Source organism: Diabrotica virgifera, chromosome 7 (assembly GCF_917563875.1).
Source record: "Diabrotica virgifera virgifera chromosome 7, PGI_DIABVI_V3a".
Classification (NCBI taxonomy): Eukaryota; Metazoa; Arthropoda; class Insecta; order Coleoptera; family Chrysomelidae; genus Diabrotica; species Diabrotica virgifera.
In genome coordinates, this window is record NC_065449.1 from 244,221,195 (window position 1) to 244,240,159 (window position 18,965).

Here is an 18,965-nt window from a genome sequence, read left to right on the forward strand (position 1 = left end):
TGAGGCCTGAGCTAAGCTGGGGCCCCCAAGAACTTAACATAAAAATTTAAATTATTACTTAGGAAATTAATTATTTCGGCTTAATAAAATCTAAATGCCATTGGACCGGGGGACCGGGCTATGCTGGGGCCCCGAGACCTTTCGTAAAGATATAAAGCGACGTCCAGGATACAACAAGTTCAGGAGGGGATGCCTCAGGGGAGTATTTAATCGTCCATTCCATTTAAACTATATTTACAAACTAAAATAGCAATATGTACATGTACATACCTACAGGAAACTTTTTTCATGGAATGCATTAAAATGCGTTTTCAAGGGGTTAAATATCAAACATTTTTCCGGACCCCCCTTGGAGGTCCGGTTTCCTAGAGGTAAACCGCCAGACACCCCGGTAGGGGGCCCCAGATCACGTTTGCCCCGGTGCTGACAACACCATACTTACGGCCCTGTGTGGACAATATTTTTGGACTCAAGTTGACTACAAGAAACCGACGGACGTAAGTTTATGGTCGACCTTGATAAGCACTACGTATAAAATACGTACCTATGCATTTTTAAAAAATTTTAAATGTCAAAGTCCTATTAATCCTACATTGTTAAATTTTCTTGTTTTTCTATTTTTTAGTTTTTGTCTTGAATTTATTTTTTCACTTTCCGATTGTTTGCATATGCCGAAAGTTCGAATTAGCGGGGTTCTGATTTGCGGGGGTTTTTTTTTCTCTGATTCTGGCCTTGGTTTAGAACTAGAACCTTTAGCCACGTAATTGTATAACTTATCACTAACTCAGGTGTAATGTGTAGTGTGTGTGTGTGTGTGTGTGTTGAGTAAGTGTCTTGTTACTTTGCAAAGTCGACGTCATTGTCTTTGCAAAGAGACGCTAATTGTATCCGAACGTCTGCGGTCCCTCCGGTGAGTACCGATCCCACAAGGACAGAAACTATTTTCATTTATTAATTTATAATAAATGAAAAAAATCCTGACCCTGGTGAGATTCGAACTCACTACCATTCGGAACTTTCGATCCAAAGGTTAGGCGCTCTTACCACTGAGCCACAGAGGGGGTATTTGCGGGGTTCTACTGTACAATAATTAAAACTTTTACATACAAGATTCTGGATACTCGAACGCTTGATAGGAAATTCTAAGCTGTTACATTCTAGTTTCAACAAATATAATTTTAAAATACAATTAGTGGACTGGTATACCAGGCAAATTATCAAAAAAGGTGAAAAAAGCGTTATCTAAAGTTTTCTGATGATAAGTTCTGTAGATGATTTTGGGGAAGGAGGGTGAAAGTGAAGTGAATGTTATGTTCTTATCATTATTTAATAGGCTACTGATTATGTATTTTAGAAAGGAACTACAACGTTAACGGGGTTTTATTGTTTCATATAGTTAATGAACCTCTAAATATGAAGAAACCGCGGAGTGCTACCATTTAAAGGGGTGCGTTTTTGAGAAAGGGGTGAATTAGTCCCTAGGCACAGGGCGAATTAGGGTAAGTTCTATGCACTTTTGGTACAAACACGTCTACAGGAAAATTGTTCCAGGTTAAATTTACTATCGAAATATCACATTTTAAAGTCAAAAATATTTACCTTTTTCAAAAATATATTCAAAAGAAAAGCAAGGGAAAAACACGAAAGATAACAATTTTGTTTTTTTGGCCTATACCTTTTTTCCACGAGAAAAAAAGTCCATCCTTCCTCTTTAAAATGATGTCTGGTAGAATTCTTTATAGTTTATAGTTTCCAAAATATGATTTCTCAAACTTCGCCACTCACAGCGATTTTGGGCCATTTTCCTTGTTACTTCGCAAACATTGTTCTGTAAAATAATAAAGGCAGATTTTTGTTTTTATTCGATTCAGAGTTGGACCACCATCTCCATATAGCTATTTCAGCATATTTCAGCATTTAAGAGAAACCATCTCGATACAATGATTCCACCTTTTGAGACGCAATCTAGCGACATCTCTCGCAAAACGAGGAAAACAACGAAAAGCCCTAGATACAAAGTTTACTACTTTTTAGACAATTAGAATAATTGAGATAAAAATATAATAAACAATATTTTAAATCCAAGACTTTTCGTTAATAAACTGGCTTTTACAATATACAGTATGTCCCTGTAAGTTGTATCCATATGGAAAACCTTTTTATTTATTAAATTTACGAAAAAAAGATATTTTTCATAAAAAGCTCTGCATGGTCCAAAACCTAAGATTTAACCATCAAATATCAATTTTTTTGAATATTATACGAGGTATGTCAAACAGTTTGAATTTCACTCAAGAGTAAAGTAGCTTTATTTTTCACAATATTGAAAATTGCTATTATGAAAAGTTTTTTGGAATTAAAAACTATATTCTAGTATGCAATTACATCCTTCTAATTAAAAAAAAATTTTTTTTTGAAAAATTATGGAAAACGTAACATTATTTTCAGTTAGGTATTTCAATTCAGATAACTCTTTTATTATTAATTTTACGAAAAAAAGTGATTCTTAATAAAAAGTTTTGCATGGTCTAAAACCTAAAATACAACCATCTTGTGTCAAATTTTAATAATTTTATACTACGTATGTCAAAAAATATGAATTTCGCTCAAGAGTAAAATACGTTTATTTTTCACAATATCGAAAATTGTTATTATGAAAAGTTATTTAGAATTAAAAATTATGTTTCAGTGTGTAATTACATCCTTCTAATTGAAATATTCTGAACTATAAAGGTACTTTACTTTTGTTCTAAATTTATCTTTTTTAACATACCTCGTATAAAATTGATAAAATTTGACATAAGATGGTTGTATTTTAGGTTTTAGACCATGCAGAACTTTTTATTAAGAATAACTTTTTTCGTAAAATTAATAATAAAAGAGTTATCTGAATTAAAAATAATTGAAATTAATGTTAGTTTTTCATAATTTTTCCAAAAAAAAAATTTTTCAATTAGAAGGATGTAATTGCATACTAGAATATAGTTTTTAATTCCAAACAACTTTTCATAATAGCAATTTTAAATATTGTGAAAAATAAAGCTATTTTACTCTTGAGTAAAATTCAAACTTTTTGACATAGGGAAAGGCGGGCAAAATGGGGTACTTAAGGTTGAAAGATCAGTACAAAAAAAATTTGTATATTTACAATAACATCATATGATTTTATTAATAAAAGCATATTTGGACATCCAAAAAAAACATAAATTATTCCTAACAAAAAACAAATACAACATGAAAACAATAAAAAATTAAGAAAAGTCCTTTTACCCCGTTTTGCCTGTCAGGTAGGGTAAAATGGGGTAGGATCAAAATAAGGCATAATAACCCAATAAACACGTAAACTACCTATTTGCAGAGTTAACAATCAAAAATCTCTTCGTCATCTTCTTCAATCCCAGCGCATGACATATGCGCCCAACGAATGCACCTGGAACATGAAGCCCATCCTTCAGAGGATGTAGAATAAAGATCTCCACAATAAAGGCACTCTGCGTCACTAGCACATGATTCACTATCACTTGAAGAATCACACTTTTTATAAACTTTTACTTTTTTCGTGATAGTTTTCCCTTTAATACCCTTGGTTTGTTTGATGGTTCCTATTTTTCTTTTTACTACCCCAAGCATTGGCATTCTTTTCGGCTTATTTTTTTCTAAAGCGTCTTCCAGCTCTTTCTTGTAAGGAGTAGAAGTCAAAATAACAGTTTTTCCCTTTCTGTCTGAACTCCGTTTAGTTGCAGCACTGGCTTGCGGAATAGGCATAAAAACGGTTGGTGATACTATCGGAAAAGCTGAATCATTGGAACTAGAGGTACCTGGCTTCGCATTGCTGATTGGTGTTGTATTCTTTTCAGGGGTTCTTTCGCCGAATGGAACAGTAGCTCTTGATGTGTCTGGTTGTGGTCTAACGGTGGGAATCATTTTCTTTCTTGGTGTTATTTCTTCGAATTGAGTAATAGCTTTTGAAGTTGATGGCATTGCATCAGAAAACGTCGGATTATTATTTGTTTGCTGGTTTGGCTTACTGCTAGTTCGATAGACCTCACAATTTTGTTCAGGAGTTCTCTCTCTTTTTTCAATCTCAGTTGTTGCAGATGGCAAAAAATCTGCGTCAGAAAAAACACCTAAGTCTATAGGCCACACCCCAGTCTTTTTAAACCCATTTATAGCAGTTGCCATTGTAGCCGCCCTTATAAAAGCAGCACTAAATGATGAGAGTTGGTGAAATGTCACTACTCTACCTGGATTGGTTCTCAGCCATTTTCTCACTTCGTCATCGTAATAAGTGCTTAGCGGCTTCATGAATGAGACGTCAAGAGCTTGCAGCCAATGAGTTGTGTGAGGAGGGTAACATAAGAGAATTACACCGTTATCTCTTGCATAATTTATTAATTCCAAATTCTTTGTATGGGAAGAGTGGCCGTCCAATAAAAGAAGCACCGGTGCTTCTTTTGATGCTTTAGAAAATTTTACGAATTTCTTAAACCATTTAAAAAAGAGTTCCATGTCTATCCACCCTTTTTGATTCAACTCCACCCAACCACCAGGCACCAGTCCATCCATGAACCCTTGCTGCATTCTTTTGCGAGGAAAAATCAACATAGGAGGCATGTAAGCACCTGCTGCTGAAAAACATATCTCCGCAGTTACTAACTCTCCACGTTCTCCGGATGTTAAGTTCCCCACCTGCCGTTTACCCTTCGTAGCTATAACTTTGGAACTTCCCTTTGGATTCACTGTAATTCCGGTTTAGTCGACGTTATATATTTTTTCGGCTGAAAAATTATACTTTTCAACTACTTCTACCAGTAGTGTAAAAAACTGTGAAACAGCAACTTTATTGAACCCTCTAGCTCTCATTCCAGACGTAGCCTCAGGTTTTATTATCGACAGCTCCGCATATCTCTTTAAGAAGCTTTGCATCCAAGCTTTTCCAGCCATTCGAGTTCTTTTGTTGAATGGATGATCAACACCATTTAATTTTTAATTCAGCTAACTGAAAGGCGAGACCTCTGCATTCTTCCATCGTAAACCCAAATAATCGTTCTTCCATATTTTTTAGGTAACCAGCGATTTCCTGTTCCTGCGTCTGTGTAAAAACTGGCTTGTAATTTCCCATAGTTTTTGAAATAGGGACATCTGGATCATTTTTTCGTTTCTTCACATAACGTTCGAGTGTGGTTTGCGGGACATTAAACTGAACCGATGCACGGTAATGTCCCATTTCGCCGTTGATTACAGCTCTGACCGCCCCTTCCATAGACTGTATAGACCAGCTCTGCCTCTGGGTGACACGTTTGTATTTAAACACCATCTGAAACAAAGTACCTAATTTAAGGAAGGGCAAAATGGGGTACCCCATTTTACCCTACCCTACTCTACCCCGTTTAGCCCGCTTTGCACTACTTTTAAGTTAAGTGTTAAAAAATTCTTAAAACATTGTTTATTTGAACAACCGCTACGACATATTACGCTCAAAATAGTACATGTTTAGCTGAAATGAAAAAAAATAATGTGCAAATAACCTGACAGTACTTATCTTAGTTTAAATCGCTCTTAACAATTACAACTACTACTCGTCCGTTAGTCACACAATACACTTCAGTCGCCTACAACGGTATTGTTTGCACTACCGGTTTAAAACTTGATCAAATTACAGAGGCTCGTCTCCTGCAAGTACCTGTGATGGTACAAAGTAGATAGAGTTGGGGGTTTCGTTCTCAATTGCGGTACCCCGTCTTGCCCGTCCACCCCGTTGTGCCCGCCCTTCCCCTACCTCGTATAATATTCAAAAAATTTGATATTTGATGGTTAAATCTTAGGTTTTGGACCATGCAGAGCTTTTTATGAAGAATAACTTTTTTTCGTAAAATTAATAATAAAAAAGTTTTCCATATGGATACAACTTACAGGGACATACTGTATAAGCACAAGAGACGACGAAAATAGGAGAAATGAAATAGGACACTTTGGCCACGCATTTACCTATTGTATTATTTATTGTTCTGTAAGTTTTTTCTACGCAGCTTTAGGTATATGCAATGTTACATTTAATAGAAAGAAAAATCAATTAGGTACCTTTAAAATGGTCTATTGCAGAAGGCTGGAAGTCTGGAAAAATTTCTGATTCGGTTTCTTTGTGGATTCCTATTCAAAAATGTCCCCTTTAAACAAATCTGAAGGGTGCCGGACGGAATTTTTGGGCAGAAATTGTTTAAACAATTTTTTTAAACAAATACAAATGATCACCTTATTTTGCTCTGGAGCAAATATTTTTAAGTTTTGTAGGTCATTCTAAACAAGAAAGGTATCTTGTAAATTTTCTCAAAAATTTATAGTTTTCGAGTTATAGGCGATTTAAAATCTGAAAAATGGGAAAATACGCATTTTCGAGGCTTAAAAACTCATATTTAAATTAGTATTTTTGAGGTTGCCAGATACTTAAATTGAAGTTTAAACATTCAGCTTCCAGATTCTGAAGAGTGATTGCGTCTAGACTTAATTTAAATCGTTGTTTTTTAATTGTTAAATATGCATGTCCATTCGATTTTCTTGCCGGTGCGGCGCGCTCTATTTCAAAAATCTGAAATTTTTCTCCGAAAAGTATTTTGTCTGGATTCTTTAGGACATTCTAAATAAAATAAGTTTCTTGACATTTTTCCCAAAAGTTAATAGTTTTAAAGTTATAAGCGATTTAAAATCCAAAAAGGAGTTTTTTGGCTTTTTTCGGATTTTAAACCGCTTATAACTTTAAAACTATTAACTTTTGAGAAAAATGTCAAGAAACTTATTTTATTTAGAATGTCCTATAAAATCTAGAAAAAATACTTTTCGGAGAAAAATTGGAGATTTTTTAAATAGAGCGCGCCGCACCGGCAAAAAAATCGGATGGATATGCATATTTAACAATTAAAAAACAACGGTTTAAATTAAGGCTAGACGCAAGTACTCTTCAGAATCTGCAAGCTGAATGTTTAAATTTCAATTTAAGTATCTGGCAACCTCAAAAATACTAATTTAAATATGAGTTTTTAAGCCTCGAAAATGCGTATTTTCGCATTTTTCAGATTTTAAATCGCCTATAACTCGAAAACTATCAATTTTTAAGAAAAATTACAAGATACCTTTCTTGTTTAGAATGTCCCAATAAACTTAAAAATATATGTTTCAGAGCAAAAAAATATTATCTTTTGTACTTGTTTAAAAAAATTGTTTAAACAATTTCTGCCCAAAAATTCCGCCCGGCACCCTTCAGATTTACTTAAAGGGGACATTTTTGAATATGAATCCACAAAGAAACCGAATCAGAAATTTTTTCCAGACGGGAGCGGTCTCACCACATGGACTATATGGTTTTTCAAAGTTTTATACTTTTAATGGTTTTTGTTATTATTTACGATTATTTTTAAGTTTCTCATTATAACTTTTTTTATTGTATATTTAGGTATAGGTATACGTATACATTGTGCAATAAAAAAGAAAGCATATTTTCTTTACTTTAAAATGGTGTGTGTGTAGTAAAAAATTCTAGGACTATTTTTAAACTAGATATTATGCTTTATCAAAATGTGACATATACAGATGCAATATGTCCCACTAAGTTGGAACCAAATGGAAAACTTTTTTATTATTAACTTTATGAAAAAAATTATTCCTTATAAAATGCTCTGTATAGTCTAAAAGTCTAAAACCTAATATGCAATCATCAATTATCAAATTTTATCAATAGTGTACGAGGTATGTTAAAAAATATAAATTGCGCTCAAGAGTAAAGTACCATTCTATTTCACCATATCGAAAAGTGTTATTAAGAAAAGTTATTTGGAATTAAAAATTATGTTCCAATATGCAATTATATTCTTCTAATTGAAAAAAATAAAAAAATTTAAAATTTTTCTCAGAATTCCTTTGGATATTCTACGGATATCTTGTTTAAAAGTAGTCTTAGAATTTTTTGCAATACACCATTTTAAAGTAAAGAAAGTAAGCTTTTCTATTCCACAATGTATATACCTAAATGTACAAGAAAAAAAGTCATAATGAGAAATTTAAAAAATAATCATAAGAAATATCAAAAATCATTAAAAGTATAAAACCTTGAAAAAGCAGAACTTGCTTTGAAAAATCGTATTTTGGAAACTATAAATCCTGAAGGCTTCTACCAAACGACGTCATTTTAAAGAGGAAGAATGGAGGTTATTTTTCACTAAAGCAATGCCTGTACTTAGATCACTGTGGAAAAAAGTTATGGGACAAAAAACAAAATTGCTTTCTTTCATGTTTTTCTCTTGCTTTTCTTTTGAATATATTTTTATAAAAAGCAAATATTTTTGACTTTGAAATGTGATATTTCGATAGTAAATTTAACCTGGAATAATTTTCCTGTAGACGTGTTTGTACCAAAAGTGCATAGAACTCAGCCTAATGCGCCATGCGCCTAGGGACTAATTCACCCATTTCTCAAAAACGCACCCATTTAAATGGTAGCACTCCGCGGTTTTTTCAAATTTAGAGGTCCATTGACTATATGAGACAATAAAATCCCGTTAACGTTGTAGTTCCTTTTAGCTCTCTTATTTTGAACATAATCAATAGCATAATCAATCATTTAGATGGTAGCACTCCGCGGTTTTTTCAAATTTCCAGGTCCGTTAACCATATTTTCGACACAACTTTGAAATTTCGAAAAATTATCAAATGCTGGAGGAGAAGTTGGAGGTTTAGAGAAGAGTTATTGAAGAGAGAGGACTTAAGGCTAGCAGGTCGAAAAGAGAGTATAATATGTGATTGCGAGAAACAGGACTGGTTGGGGACATTAGGAGAATTAGGAAGAGTAGAAGAAATTAAATACCTTGTATTCGATGTATCGAATACCAAAGTATTCGATGTCTTATCCAGATTAGTTGTTTTATTGATAAGTCATCCGTGATTGCTTGTTTGATTCTTATTATTAAGCGCTTTTTTTTTTCTTCAATAGTTTGCATCAAATCTTTAGACGTTAATTTGACTGACTTTTCTTTAATGCAAATCAATGAAAATTTGCAGACATAGGCATTCGCGGGAACAATACACGAATAGTCAATAAAAAAATTTTTATGTTTATTAATAGTATGGTATAACTAGACCCAAACCCAGACATCCAAAGTGAAAGTTATCCTCCAACACCAAATTGTTCTATATGGTCCACATAATGTTCAGAAAAAAGTCACACCATTTTGAGCGTCGGGTTTGGGGGGGAGAGGGGGGAAAATCGGTAAATTCGTAGTTTTTTACGTTTTTCGTAAATATTTCTAAAACTATACGATTTAGCATAAACAACCTTCTATACAAAAATGTTCTACATTATATTTAAAATAAAAAAGGCCCTATGCATAATCCTTCTAAAATAAACGGTTTCAAAGTTACGGAGGTAGTATAGTATAATTGGTATAAAAAAAGTCCTAACCTAAACATCCAAAGTAAAAGTTTTCCTCCAACACTAAATTGTTCTATATGGTCCACATATTGTTCAGTAAAAAGTTACACCATTTTGAGCGTCCGGTTTAGGGGGCAGATGGGAAAGAAATCGGTAAATTAGTAGTTTTTTTACGTTTTTCGTCAATATTTCTAAAACTATACTTTAGCGTAAACAATTTTCTATACAAAAATGTTCTACATAAAATTTAAAACAAAGAAGGTCCTATACATAATTGTTATAAAATCAACGGTTCCAGAGTTACGGATGGTGAAAAGTGGAGGTTTTCGATACTTTTTATATTTTTTGGGCAATTTCCTACTCATTTTCTTTAACAGGATTGGGTTTTATAAATCAAATTTGCTATTTCAGTGGCCGATGGTATGTTAGTGATAAGCCCTTGAAAAAACGTCAACCTCACCACCCAAAATCATCATCAATTGCCCAAAAACTATAAAAAGTATCGAAAACCTCCACTTTTCATCCTCCGTAACTCTGGAACCGTTGATTTTATAACAATTATATATGGACCTTTTTTGTTTTAAATTTTATGTAGAACATTTTTATATAGAAAATTGTTTACGCTAAAGCATAGTTTTAGAAGTATTGACGAAAAACGTAAAAAAACTACTAATTTACCGACTTCTCCCCCATCTCTCCCCCAAACCGGACGCTCAAAATGGTGTAACTTTTTACTGAACCATATGTGGTCCATATAGAACAATTTGGTGTTTAAGGAAAACTTTTATTTTTGATGTCTGGGTTAGGCCTTTTTTGGACCAATTATCCTACCTCTGTAACTTTGGAACCGTTCATTTTAGAAGCATTATGCATTGGACCTTTTTTATTTCAAATTTAATGTAGAACATTTTTGTATAGAAAGTTGTTCATGCTAAACCGTATAGTTTTAGAAATATTGACGAAAAACGCAAAAAACTACGAATTTACCGATTTCTCCCCCCTCTCCTCCCCAAACCCGACGCTCAAAATGGTGTGACTTTTTTCTGAACATTATGTGGACCATATAGAACAATTTGGTGTTGGAGGAGAACTTTCACTTTGGATATCTGGGTTATGCCATCTTTTGGATCAATCTTATCATACTATAAAACTGTTTAAATAAAAAAACGATTTTAATGGAAAATGCTTAAAATCTCTTGTTTTTTACAATGTAGAAACTTGAAACTTTTACGGATTGTAGCTAATGATATGAACTATACATAATTTCACTTCTTACGTTAATTGTTTACGTTAAGCTTCATAAATAAACAATAAAGTTTCAAATTTTGAACGCTCATATATTTGTTTATATATAAATCGGCTTTTATTCGTGTAAAATTTCAATACGATACGAAACAAAACTTCAACCAAAACTCGAATTTAAAAAATTCCGTAGTCTTAGAAAAACCACCGGTGGAGACGTTTTGTGCTACAATTAACATTAGAATTCGTTTTGTCGTATTAATTAATTAAACGCTTTTCTTTAGTTCAATTGTTTGGGTCAAATCTTTGGACGTTAATTTGACTGCCTGTTCTTCAATGCAAATGACTAAAAATTTACAGACATATGTATTTGCGGGAACAATACACGAATAGTCAATAAAAAAAATTTTTTGTTATTAATTGTTAAAATAAAAAAAAAACGATTTTAACCGAAAAGGCTTAAATTCTCTTGTTTTTTAAAATGAAGAAACTTGAAACTTTTACAGATTGTAGCTAATTATATGAACTACACATTCATAATTTCACTTTTTACGTTAATTGTTTATTTTATTCATAAGTAAACAATAAATTTTCAAATTTTTTGCCGATTCCGACTACTTTTCGTGTTTGTACATCATAATATGCTTTGGGTATACATATTTTAATAAACATGATGGTATATTTTAATGTTTGAAAAGTGTAAGACTAAAAAGTAAAAAATAAAAAATATGAAAAAAATATTTTTAAGAAACGCTTTTCTTTAGTTACGAGTGACTAAAATTAAACATACATATTATAAAAAAATCAACCAAAAAGCAAAAAAAATTGAAAAAATCTAACATATTCGTTAAAGAAAAGCGTGATGCGAAAACCGTTTATTCGATGAAGACGCGCCACGCTTTTCTTTGACGAATGTGTTGATTTTTTTATAAGTATGTTTAATTTTAGTCACTCGTAACTAAAGAAAAGCGTTTCTTAAAAATATTTTTTTATTTGTTTATTTCTCTAATACGTTAGTTGGTAATCCTTTCTCTTCTAGTTCGTCCTGCTGATTTTCTCCAAAAATTCATTTTCGTTATATTCGTCTCATATATCCTCTTTTTATTTTATTTTTGCTGACGGATTGGTCCAATAAATATGGGTATCAGTCTTTTACAAATGATTTTTAACTAGATTTGACGTGCAACATAATGGAGGAAACAGGATTCAACACCTTAGAATTGTCCATCGCTTTTTTGGTTCGTTCGAAGATTCACTACCTGTTTTATAATTATATGTTTTATATAAATGTTACAGATTAAAAAATTAAACAAAGCTAGCTACGATGTTCCGATATATTCTCTTTCTTTTGGAAAAAAACCAGATATAGACCGAAAATTCCTGCAAGATTTAAGTGGACTTAAAGCCAAAGAACATCAAATTACTGTGGATTTGAATTCATCGATATATATTCAAGACTTCTACAAAACTATTTCAGTTCCTATTTTAAAGAATGTCGGTGTCAAAAATTTACCTGCATCGGCTGAAGTTACACAAATTAATTTTCCAATATTTTTTAATGGATCGGAATTGGTGATTGCTGGAAAAGGTAGACTCTTATTTAAAAAAATAATCAAATGATAGGCATATACAATGTGTCGCAAGAGTATGGAATAAATTCATTATCTCTGAAACCCACTTAAAAAAAAGAGTCCCGGTACTTTATGTCTCGATTAAACCTTGGTTAGCTAACCGGGGTTTAATCGGGACCTCTTAGGCCCAGTTTTTCAATGGCTGGTTAAAATTTTGGTTAGCTAACCTAGTTTAAATTTTAACCAATATTTTAACCCTCCTAGCGTTTTTCAGTGCTTTAAACCAAGTTAAAAGAATCTCGGTTAGCCAACCACTTTTTTTCTTCTGTTGGCTGCACTAATAATTGTACTTGCGCATGTGCAGTTCGAGAAATTATGATCAATTTGATAGAAAAATAAATAAAACAATTTCATAACCAAATTAAAAAAAATATTTAAATCTTCATTTGATTCATAATATCTACCTCGGTTTTATAATAGGGCTTTTCATTCACAGTCATTTGTTTCGAGCTTTTGTCATGTGTCACATAATATTAATATATCTACGTCATACGTTATTGGTATATACCAATGATACAAACCAAACACGTATGACGTAGATATATTAATATTATGTGACACATAACAGAACGACAGAAGCTCGAAACAAATGACAATTATTGATGAAAAGCCCTATAGAAGAGACTATTTACAATGACTGGGACGATTTAGCCTTTTTGCCGATTTCGTTTGTCAAAGACCACGGTGGTATCGCTTTTGGAACAGATTGACCAGGAAATAAGAAGTTTAACTGTTTGGTAAATAATTATTTTGCTTTATAGACAAATGTATAATTATTGTTGATAGGAAATAGAAATAAGTTGATAGGAAATAGACCTCGAGTTAAATAAGTGTCATTTTAGTATCATAAGTTGTGTGTTGTGGAAAATGCCTCGGAGTATATTTTTTTTTTAATATGATTCTTCTTTAGAAAACCAAGCCCGGCGCGAGGACTCAAGGCCCGAGCTAGCAATACAGATCAATGATATGTCACTAGTCACTAGAAATAGCGGTAATAGAGTGCCTCACGCATTCACGCGTCACGGATTTAGTGTGTGAGTCCTTGTACGCAGGACGTCTCACATAATTAAGTACTTTGCTGATAGAGAGCCCCTGCGCATCAGAGTGTTATCAGGTGGAAAGTTGCTCGACCCTCGACCCTTAAGAAAATATTTTTATATCCTTATTGAATCGCTTCCCCTTTAGAAAAAGTCACCGCACGCCACTGACTTATACTATAAAATAAATTAACCCTCTATCCCTCCTTCTCTCACCTTAGTAATAACTGAAGACATCGAGACCTACCAGTTACACAAGGTAAGAATGTTTTGTTATAATATCCGTACTGTCCGCTTTGAATTTGTTTTGCATAATAACCAGCATTAGCCTATTCGCCATTCCAGAAATAATGAATGTATTCCATACTTTTGCATCATAGTTATCTAAGTACATAATTTTGGTTAACCCTGTAGAAATAAATATAAGAGTAATACATCAGTAAGTTAAGGCGATTAGGAGTCCTTATTTTACATAGTTTATCTATTTTAGGAATTGGTGGTAAAAATTCTCCACCAATAACGATTTCAGCAACCTCCAAGAAAGGTCCCATGGACTTTGAAGCAGAGATAGGTATTCCTATGGTAAAATTGGAACGAATTTGGGCCTATTTAACAGTAAAACAATTGGCTGATCAATATCACGTCACAGGAAATACAACACTCGCTAAAATTGGCTTAGAAATAGCTATGAACTATTCCTTGGTCACCGATTTTACCTCTTTGGTCGTAGTTAAACCAAATACCCCTAATGAAACTGTGAACATTGAAGATGCTTACGAGGGGATCATTCCAAGAAAGCCTAGTGAATTACCAATGTGCAGCAATATCACAAGTACGTATTTTTATAGTATATACTTACTTACGACACAATAACATGTTGGTCTTCTCTGTCTTGAGCAACCTCCATCCAATTCTCCACGCCCATAGCTTTCAGGTCTACTGCTATATTAGGGGAATGCAATTAGAACGAAAACATGCATTGTTTCGGAAAATTCAAACAAGCTAAAATTTTCCTAAAACCTTTTTTGTTAGTTTAGTAAGTTTATGTTAAAGTAAAAAGTTCTACTCGCAGATTTGGCCGCTAATTGTTTATTAATTGTTTAAACAATAACAACTGTTTTGTATAAATAATTTTACAAATATGGTTGAATTCATCATTTTATTTTCATCAAATATGTTTCTATTTTGTTTTTGGTTATGCTGAATCCGAATATGGCATTACAATTTGAAAATTCTTATACAGAAGCTCTTATACAGTATGTTTGCGTAGCTAGGTACCACATGGAAAACTTTTTTATCATCAATTTTACGAAAAAAAGTTATTCTTCATAAAATGCTCTACCTGGTCTAGAATCTAAGATACAACCATCAGATATCAAACTTTTTTAGTTTTATACGAGGTATGTAAATAATATGAATTTTTCTTAAGATTTAAGTGCCTTTATTATTCACAATATTTTAATTAGAAGGATGTAATTGAACACTGAAACATATGTTTTAATTCCAAACAACTTTTCTTAATAACAATTTTCGATATTCTGAATTATAAAGGTACTTTACTCTTAAGTGAAATTTATATTTTTTGACATACCTCGTAACAAATTAATAAAAGGTTATATTTGATGGTTGCATCTTAGATTGTATACGATTATTTTGTAAAGAATAACTTTTTTTCGTAAGACTGATAATAAAAAAGTTATCAATAGGTTCCAAGTTACGCAGACATACTGTATAAGAACTAAAAAAAAATTTTGTTGAACAAATACATATTATTATTGAAGCTTATTATTACATGTATTTTAGGTAAGTTTTACAGAAAAAAGTTTCGATCACTTTGTATAAACATTTTTTCAGCTGGTAATTTTCGGTTTTTGTATTACATTTTTGTTATCTTTCTTAATTTTCTCAAAAAGAAATAGTTTATTTTATTTCTATAGTAAAATAATTGAGTGCATTTTAAAGATTACATCCTAAGCTTTAATAAAGCACTTATAAATCTTTAATAGATCTGTTCAAACTTGAGTAATACAGTCTTAAAGTGGTGGTAATTCTGTAAAACTATGAAATTTTCAAAAATTACATTTTTTGAGACGTCGCATCATTTGAATTAAATTTTTGAGATTTTTTTGAATAAAACATCGTTTAGTAAGATGTTTGAAAGGGAAGTTGTGCAAAATTTGGAGTTTTATAAGAAAAATTGTATTAGTTACACATTTTTAAATCATTTTTAAACAAAATTCATGTAAGTCTCACTTTCAGCCCACACCGTACTTATGCCCATACATTTTATTTCTTTTTATTTTAACCATAAGATAGTCTGATTATTCTTCTTTCATATCCAATTTGTAAAATTTCATTTGTTTGATTAGTTAATGACCTTTCAGCATTGACCTTTCCATTTTCCTCTGGGCTATTTGCAGCATTTTAGAAGTTGTAGCTGATTATTCTTCTTTCATATCCAATTTGTAAAATTTCATTTGATTGATTAGTTAATGACCTTTCAGCATTGACCTTTCCATTTTCCTCTGGGCTATTTGCAGCATTTTAGAAGTTGTAGCATCTGCCAAAGCCATTTTTCAAAAAAAAAAAAAAAAAAAAAAAAAAAAGAAGTTGTAACTGTCAATGTCAAAGTTTCGGCACCATAAGTCATCACATGCAACACACATTGGTTAAATATTTTACGTTTTAAAGAAATTGGTATATCGCTTTTAAATATGTCTTTGAGTTTTCCATAGGCTGCCCATGCTAGGTTTATTCTTCTTCGTAGTTCGCATGTTTGGTTGTCTCTTGTGATTTTTATTTCGTGTCCAAGGTATATGTATTTTTCTACTACTTCGTTGTCTCCAATATTGATATTTCCGCTAGGTACTAGGTTTGTCATGAATTTTGTTTCGGAGATGTTTATTTTAAGACCTACATTGGCACACACTAACTGAAGTTCATGTAGCATTGTACATATCTCCTTAAGGTTGTTAGAGAATAAAACTATATCGTCTGCGAATTTCAAATTTGTTAATCTTCTACCGTCAATATTCAGGCCTCGCTCTTCCCAGTTAAGCTTTTTACAAGCATATTCTAGTACAGCGGTAAACAGTAGGGTGGGCCGAAAAAATTTTTTATTTTTTTTTTAAGTTGTAATACCGCGGAAAACTTGCGAATTATAATTTGAAACAAAACAAAAAAAAATTTTTCAAAATCGGTTAATATCTTCCGGTCCCGCATTAACCTTAAAGTTTGACTATTTTTTAAAAAAACTTCATTTTTCTTATTTTGTGAAAACATTTTTTTTATATTTATTTTTTAACGTAATAGTTATTTATGCGTTGAGATAGCCCCTAAGAACATTGTGTTTTAATTTGATTGTGATTACTGGATATCTTCCGGTCCCGCATAAGCTCCAAAATATGCCAACATATTGGAAATTTACAGTTTTTACGAATTTTTTTCTCTTATGTTTAATTAGTTTTAAATCGTTCCAGTTACGATATTTTTTTAAAAAACATTTCTGGTTGCTAAATAAGCCTAATTATACAAGCAGAATATTCTTAGTTATGACTGAGTGACATAATAGGGATTATAAAATAACAACCTTTCAACTTATATCTGTATTATTATAAAAAAAGTACAATATACAATTATTAGTTAATTGTCTGCATTATTGCCTCTACTTTGTAGCTGAAGAAGGTACTTTGAAATCTGATTTACTGGCGAAGTCTGGCATGGCTGATCGCGACAGTAGAGTACTTCTGATAAATCCGTCTCTAGCTTCAGCGCCACAAACTCTGCCCGAAGCTTCCGTCACTAGTTTCACACAACGCTCAACTGCCTGTGTGTGAACGGGGAATTTCTTGTAATTAATGTTCCAGTTAAGGATGGAGTCACTGTTGATGTACGATTTTATCTCTTCATCACTGACCTTGGCCAACAGTGGGGAAGAAGATAAGTCGCAGTTCATCCAGTTGACAATATCTGAGTACTCTTGAGCATCAAAGTTGATTTCCGGCGGTGTGAATGTCCTTACTTTCTTCCTTTTTGAATCTATTTGCCTTGCCTTTAGAATTCGACGAAGTTCGAGCTGTCTTATCAGTTTATTGTCGTCCTCAATCATTGCCAACATCAAATTTTCGGGGTGGGAAAAATAACCATTTCGCTCAATCACTCGGTTTATAACAGCAAGCAAAGGCTCGGGCAAATATCTCGTTGATTCAATTGCTTGGTAAACAAGCTTTGGACCATCTGTAAAGTTTTTGCTTTTTTTGATAGCCAACCACACTGGCATATACGATTTCAAGATAAACAAAACTAGCTCTTGAAGTTCAGGTGAGGGGTTCTCTTCACTTATGTAAAGTCGCAAAGTTCTATTTGCTTTGGTCAACCACCTCGAGTGTGATAAGTGTCCGGGATCTCGTACAGATAAATCCCCTTTACATATCCCAGATTTTATCGCAGTGGAGATATCAAGTAGGTACTGTTGATCCTTGCTGAGAACCTTTCTGTCTACCTCCGGTATCTGACAATCTATAGACTGGAAGTTAATTACCGGCAGTTTTTGACAGGCAACAAGTTTTTCACCAATTGGTCCTCTTGAAGTACTAGGCCCGGTTGTTTTGCCATCTAGATGTTCAAAGAGGTGCCGGAACGGCAGCTCATTAAAATGGAGCAGGCAAATTGCCCATTGGACGGGCCTCCTTAAATATAATTCAATTCTTCGAATTATCCCAGTTTTCAACCCCTAAATTCCCTACAATAGGTTTGTGTGAATATAAACGATTATTATTACTTTTAAAAAACAATTAATTATCAAATTCCAAAAATACGAAAAAATGTTGAAATTTCAATATTTCGGCATATTTTAAAGCTTATGCGGGACCGGAAGATATCCAGTAATCACAATCAAATTAAAACACAATGTTCTTAGGGTTTATCTCAACGCATAAATAACTATTACGTTAAAAAATAAATATAAAAAAAATTTTTTCACAAAATAAGAAAAATGAAGTTTTTTTAAAAATAGTCAAACTTTAAGGCTAATGCGGGACCGGAAGATATTAACCGATTTTGAAATTTTTTTTTATTTTGTTTTTAATTATAATTCGCAAGTTTTCCGCGGTATTACAACTTAAAAAAAAAATTTTTCGGCCCACCCTAGTAAACAGTGTAGGCGATAAGGTATCGCCCTGTCGGACTTCTCTGCCGATTGGGATATGGTCCGTGTTTTTATGTAGTTTCACCGACATAGTTGCGTTCTTGTCGCAAGGAAAGGTCAATTTCGCTTCGTGACCGAGTTAGAAATGAAGACTTAAGACGAAGAACAGGAGTTACCGATGTAATTTCCCGAATTGCCACCCTGAAATGGAACTGGGCCGGACACGTCGCCAGAATCAGTGATGGGAGATGGACGAAGAGATTACTTGAGTGGAGGCCGATATTAGACAAAAGAAGTAGAGGAAGACCACCTACTCGTTGGACTGACGATCTCAAGAAAATGTCTAGAAATTGGATGCAAAGTGCTCAAAATAGAGCACAATGGACAAAAATGAGGGAGGCCTATGTCCAGCAGTGGACGCAAAGGGCTGGATGATGATTAGTTAAACAATTACATTAAAATTACTCAAACGTGCACTTCGCCGTACGCTA

The 18,965-nt window shown here is 32.8% G+C and overlaps 1 protein-coding gene across 2 annotated transcripts in view; it reads left to right on the plus strand.

Annotated features, from left to right (window-relative positions):
• LOC114329425 (inter-alpha-trypsin inhibitor heavy chain H3) overlaps positions 1-18,965 on the plus strand; it is a 69,853-nt gene that overhangs the window by 37,606 nt on the left and 13,282 nt on the right. For both annotated transcript variants that reach the window (XR_003652320.2, XM_028278524.2), the window contains exons 7-8: positions 11,957-12,248; positions 13,819-14,160. Coding sequence is in view for 1 of the 2 variants with exons in the window: in XM_028278524.2 (XP_028134325.2) it covers positions 11,957-12,248; positions 13,819-14,160 (634 nt within the window). In the remaining variant the exon portion in view is untranslated. The remainder of the gene's footprint in view (positions 1-11,956; positions 12,249-13,818; positions 14,161-18,965) is intronic.